Source organism: Salmo salar, chromosome ssa09 (assembly GCF_905237065.1).
Source record: "Salmo salar chromosome ssa09, Ssal_v3.1, whole genome shotgun sequence".
NCBI classification, from domain to species: Eukaryota; Metazoa; Chordata; class Actinopteri; order Salmoniformes; family Salmonidae; genus Salmo; species Salmo salar.
The window spans coordinates 7,351,017-7,357,016 of record NC_059450.1 but is presented as its reverse complement, the minus strand read 5'-3'; the positions used below and the strand labels follow the sequence as shown (position 1 = coordinate 7,357,016).

The 6,000-nt window shown below is 42.1% G+C and overlaps 1 protein-coding gene across 2 annotated transcripts in view; it reads left to right on the top strand.

Moving 5' to 3' along the window:
- The first annotated feature begins 739 nt into the window (after positions 1-739).
- Positions 740-6,000, top strand: part of asap3 (ArfGAP with SH3 domain, ankyrin repeat and PH domain 3) — a 54,652-nt gene continuing 49,391 nt past the window's right edge. The window contains exons 1-2 of one of the 2 annotated variants that reach the window (XM_045723356.1): positions 740-1,107; positions 5,913-5,985. In XM_045723356.1, the coding sequence (XP_045579312.1) occupies positions 949-1,107; positions 5,913-5,985 (232 nt within the window). In that variant the 5' untranslated portion in view covers positions 740-948. The remainder of the gene's footprint in view (positions 1,108-5,912; positions 5,986-6,000) is intronic. The other variant, XM_045723355.1, reaches the window with a different exon arrangement.

Sequence of the window (6,000 nt, the reverse complement as noted above, 5' to 3'; positions counted from 1 at the left end):
AATAGAGTATACAAAAATGTAATTGGTCTGTTCTGTTGGGCAATGGGTTTAATACAGAGTGCTGGTGACTCCTTACTCCACCCACTCCATTCACTGCAATGCAATACACTGCATATGAATTACATATTGGTTTATAGAGAAAATAAACTACTCTGTGCCGATGTAAAAGTGGGGTTTGGATTACTCACTAGGTCTGTAGAATTTATATATGGTGTCATTTCATGGGGCTCTGAATAATACGGAGTGTAAGTGGCCTTTTACTACACCCATTCCATAGGCCATAATGCAGATCACTGTATTCTAAACTCCCAACCCCACTTTTACATCGCCCGAAATCATATCTTTTTCACTATAAGCCAATTATGTATTTCATATTAAAACTGATTTGCGTTGTGGCCTATGGAATGGGTGTAGCAAAAGACTAGCAACACTCCGTATTATTCAGCGTCCCATGAAATGACACCATATATAGATTCTACAGACCCTACTGACTGCTCCCAACCCCGCATTTACATCTGCACAAATAATCGTTTTTTCGCTCTAAACCCAATATTGTCGATACCAGTCTCAACATAGGATTTTTTTTCATCTACATTTTTTGCATTCACAACAAAATCGACATTGATAAAAATGTAATATCTTTTGAAACAGTGATCCACTTTGCAATGTTTTGAAATGCGTGCTTTTTATTTTGAAGGTTTTCTTAATACCATATGAAAGTGACGTCATCTTTAGTGCTGCTATCATATTGTAGTCAGCAGTGGACCTCACTCGAATTGCACCGCAGTGTGAGAAAAATCGGACAACCGTCAACTTTCACTCATATAGTTGTGGACGTGGGAATGCAGTCGCGGGGAATTTTACCTTTTGTGGTTGCCTTTTCCACAAAGGAGAACCAGTGCATTTCCTGCGGAAACATGCGTGTTTGAGACTTTAACGACCTTTTAAATGTCTTCAGGACCTTTTTATTTGGAGAGCAACATGCCGGAGCATATCAGCATTTCGGACTTTGTTGCCCTGACAAACGAGGACTTGGCATCACCGGCTACCTCGATTTTTCAGTCCAAAATGAGTGAATGTCGGAACACTGTTTCGGCAGTCGAAGAGGTGAGCTGGGCGTTCAGTGCGCACTATTGTTTACCTGTCCACAGGTAACTTGTTGACAGTTAGTGGGGGGAGGTGAACCGATAGGTAGGCGAACCTCCAGTGAGTAAACTAGCCAAGCGAAACAGTTTTGCCAAGTTCACTTAGTCATTTATAAAAGTAGACTATGTATAAATATATTTTACCGTAACGCAACACTGCTGATTCAAATAACCAACTCAATATAACTTTGATTACTTGAATCGGGGGGCATGACCAAGTTTGGGAACACTGAACTAAGCTCCCGAGTGGCGCAGTGGTCTAAGGCACTGCAATTTAGTGCTAGAGGCGTCACCACAGACACCCTGGTTTGAATCCAGGCTGTATCGCAACCGGCCGTGATTGGGAGTCCCATAGGGCGGCGCACAATTGGCCCAGCGTCGTCCGGGGTTTGGCCGGTGTAGGCCATCATTGTAAATAAGAATTTGTTCTTAACTGACTTGACTTGCGTAGTTAAAGGTTAAATAACATAAAGCAATTCAACAGCAGCATGTTGAGCTTTGTTTTACAATGGGTATAGCCTTAGCCCAAGGCCAGCAGATGGCGAAATTGAGTCGTGTCAATTTACCGTCCAAATGAATTATATGCAGCTGGCAATGCATTCGTATGTCTCGTTGAACGGTTCGTATCGAAAACGTTCTCCATTCAGGCTGCATAGGCTTCGATTTCCACATGAACTTTATTTAATGGCGGGAAAATATGCCTGCGTACTTTATGAAACACAATTTTCCACCACCATGCAGTGACAGCCCATCACATTACCCCGGAGTGGGACTCCCCCTTTGTCACAAGTTTGCATCTGGCCCTGGAAGGAGGTCATGTCGTCGTACTAGCGGGAAACTCGTCTATCATCCTGAGCAGCCACTTGGTGACCTCTGACATCACCTACTAAGGAAATGAACTCTAAACATAATTTTCGGCAGTTAAATGCATTATTTATACAAATCTATATTGTGGTTTTTGAACTCTATAATTTGTTTAAAAGCATGATAGATGTACTTTTAGTTTATGGTTGACACAGCTTGTTGGCCATTAGCCAATCGGTGTTTCTAAATCACATGAACGCGTCCAACGGGTAAATTCCCACCTCCCACATGGTTATAAACGCAGCATCAGAATGGAAACTTGAGAGCCCAACATAACAATCCGGTTACAACAGACAATGCAAAGAACATTGTGAATGGCATTTTCCTGCTGTACCGAAACCAACCCGTGACTCCAAAACCGAAATATGTACCGAACCGTTAAGGGGTCAGCATACTTCAGTTCGCCTGGAAGCTAGCCGAAGTCCACTAGGCGAACCGAACGAGTGTGCTGGCATACTCCCTCGCTTGAAAAACGAGAAAGAACGTTCAGTACTGTTTGTCCATTTTGAGTCGCCATAGCCACTTCCTAAAAAGAGTCTTAATTAATCTAAAATAACTCTAGAAATCTGTCATTAATTTCGACGTTTTTGCAGAGGACATCTATGTCGCGCAATTTGACATCTAACTAAGATGTTTGGTGAAGTGTTTCTAAATGGAAAAACGGCATGAAAACGAGTGGTCTCGTTGAACGACAAAGAATTTACTGAAGGTCCCTACTGTTGACCAATCACCGACGAAGGGGCGTAGACTTCGGCTTGCCTCAATAAAAACATTTTTGTGCGAGCGCAGTCGAGAGAAAAAAACCATAAATAAACTTACCGAAGTTCAAAACATAACAATGTCGTCATAATATATGCACAAACTTTAGGGATGGAAAAATGTTTTCAATGTAAACAAACAGCTAAAACAGATATAAAGTATGTAGAAAATATTATTATTATAATAATAATAATAATAATATAAAAAAAAGATATATTTAACTAACAAGCACCAAAATAAAAGCTAGACATTCATGGAGAATTGAACGTTCCAAAGTCTATTAATTTAGAAGTATTCATTGTTGTTATTGTTCTAGCAAAAGAACACAGCATTAGCCATGGCAAAATGCATAGAATTGCAGCAAACCTTAAAACTGCAACATACTCACAGCTTCATGCCAGAATATGTAGAAGCTCAGGAAATTAGAGTAAAAACTTCAACGACAACCTGACCAAATTCCAACAGAATTGTGAGTTATAGATCTGTCACTCATTGAAAGCAAGTCTATGTGCGCAATTTCTATGTTTCCCGTTAAGTTTTATTTTTGCTTCTTTTACTTTTGGTTTTTGTATGCCAGCTTCAAACAGCTGAAAATACAATATTATTGGTTATGGAAAATATATTTCACAGCGGTTTAGATGGTACAATGATTCTCTATACGATACTTGATTGTTTTGTCACACAAACTGAAATTAGGCAAACTTCTAGAATTTTAGCAACCAAGAAATGGAGCAAGTTCTGCATTTTGCACCTTTTACATTTTTTTTTTAAACGTCTCTACACCGCCAAGATTGGGGCCTCTCTAAAATGTTGCTAGGCTGACACACAAACACACACATACAGACATGTAGTACGGATGCACACAGTCACACACTCATAAAGGCACTTAGCGCAAACACACCAAAGCCGGGAACTGCTATAATGATAGTGACGTGTCCAAGGTTTGCGAAACATACAATACGAATAGACGAAAGATGGCATTGTTTGTTGAGCATACACCCAGTCCGTGTCAATGGTAACCGTTTTATTTATGGGTGTAACCGGTTTGCTCTTCTCAAGAGTGTAGGGAAGTGTGTGTGTGTGTGTATTCAATGCTGCAGACAGGCCACAGCAGGGGTGAATGACAGGGTCTGGTCCTCAGGATCTCAGGTTTTATGCTATACGCACACTAGGGCAGTGTTTCCCAACCCTGGTCCTTGAGTAACCCCAACAGTATACGATGTAGCACTGGACAAACACACCTCATTCAACACATTGAGGGCTTGACAATGAATTGACACGTTGAATCAGGTGTGCTTGTCCAGGGCTACAATGGAAATGTGTACTGTTGGGGGTACTCTGGGACCAGGGTTGAGAAACACTGCACTAGGGGTTAGGCAGCGTAACAAGCCTTTGATTGAGCCTAAACAGGGTGTGCTGGAACTGCACCATGGTGGTCTGACCTGTACTTGGACATTGTGTACAAGGAGAGGTTTGAATAAGGTTATTCCTTTGTTAGATGGTGACATTGCCTCATATTGGAATGGAGCCATCACCTTAACCCTTTTAGACTTAAGTCAACAGATTTGACATTGAAGTGTAATAGTTTGACCTTACTTTTTCACTTTGACCACAGTCTTGCCCTGACTCCAACTTGGCCCCGCTCACTTACTCAGAGGTTGAGTGTGAAATAGTGGAAAGTAAGGGAGGAGTTACTCCATTTTCTAAGTCTCCATACATTTCCATACATGTTTAAAGTCCCATGCACTTTTTCATTAGACAAATAAGACATGGGAAGTCTACCGTAATGAGAAGGGCTGTTAGGCTATATAAACACAATCACCACGACTGGTCCAGTAACTGTAACTTTAGCTGTATATATAAACTATTTTGGTGCCAAAGGAGTGTCATGTAGCTAGCTAGGTTCCTTAAAATTCAAGTCTGTAACTTGAAGCCAGTTCAACTGCTTTCCTCCCCCCACTCTTCCCCTCAGGGACTGATTTAGACCTGGGCCACCAGGTGGGTGTAATGAATGATCAGGTAGAACAGGTAAGCAGTACAGGTAAGCAGTACTCCAGACCTTGTAGGGAAAGATTTGAATACCCCTGTTCTTAAGCAAACAGAGTAGAGTGAAGTTACATGTTGACGCACGTTAGGGCGGTGAACCTGAAAAACGGCAGGTGAGGTCGGTGGCTGGTGCATGAGAGACATCATCAGCCCAATGATGACAAGCGTGGTGGTGCTAGATGGATTAACCACTGATTCACCTGTTAACGCAAAGTTAGTCACGGCGTGGGAACTTCTGGGTCACCATGACCGCTGCTAGACAGTCAAAGAATTGCGGTTTCCCTATAGACGTTCCCGACAGGTTACATTTCTTTCACTGTTGCTCTTTGTCAGTTCTACTAGGTGAAATTATAACTTAAAGTCTGTGGTGTAACGTTGACATATTTTTGCTCCGATCTCCCATTGACGGCAATGCATCTGTCTGCGCATGTAACTATGTCAAAGCCAGATTTGCATGCATAGGCAGATCACAAGTTAGGATTTACCCCATAGGGAAGGATCGGCCTTTGTCTTCCTTAAACCTTCTGCTGCTAATGGACTGGAGTCAATATGACACTATACACTGTGCAAAACATTGACTTGCACCCCCTTTTGCCCTCAGAACAGCCTCAATTCATCTGGTTATGGAAGGTGTAGAAAGCGTTCCAAAGGGATGCTGGCCCATGTTGACTCCAATGCTTCCCACAGTTGTGTCAAGTTGGCTGGATGTCCTTTGGGTTGTGGACTATTCTTGATACACACAGGACTGTTGAGTGTGAAAAACCCAGGAGCGTTGCAGTTCTTGATACAAACCGGTGCACCTGGCACCTACTACCATACAGCGTTCAAAGGCACTTAAAAATGTTGTCTTGCCCATTCACCCTCTGAATGGCAATACATACACAATCCATGTCTCAATTGTCTCAAGGCATAAAAATCCTTCTTTAACCTGTCTCCTCCCCTTCATCTACGCTGATTGAAGTGGATTTAGCAAGTGATGTTAATAAGGGATCATATCTTTCACCTGGTCAGTCTGTCATAGAAAGAGCAGGTGTTCTTAATGTTTTTCACACTCTGTGTATGTTTCATTAACTCTCTTCTTCTCTCTCTGTGTTGCAGTCAATGGAGATGGACCAGAGCACCTTGCAGAGGATGAAGAAGATGATCAAGGCCATCCACAGCTCTGGAATCAGTAAGTGGCTCCTCG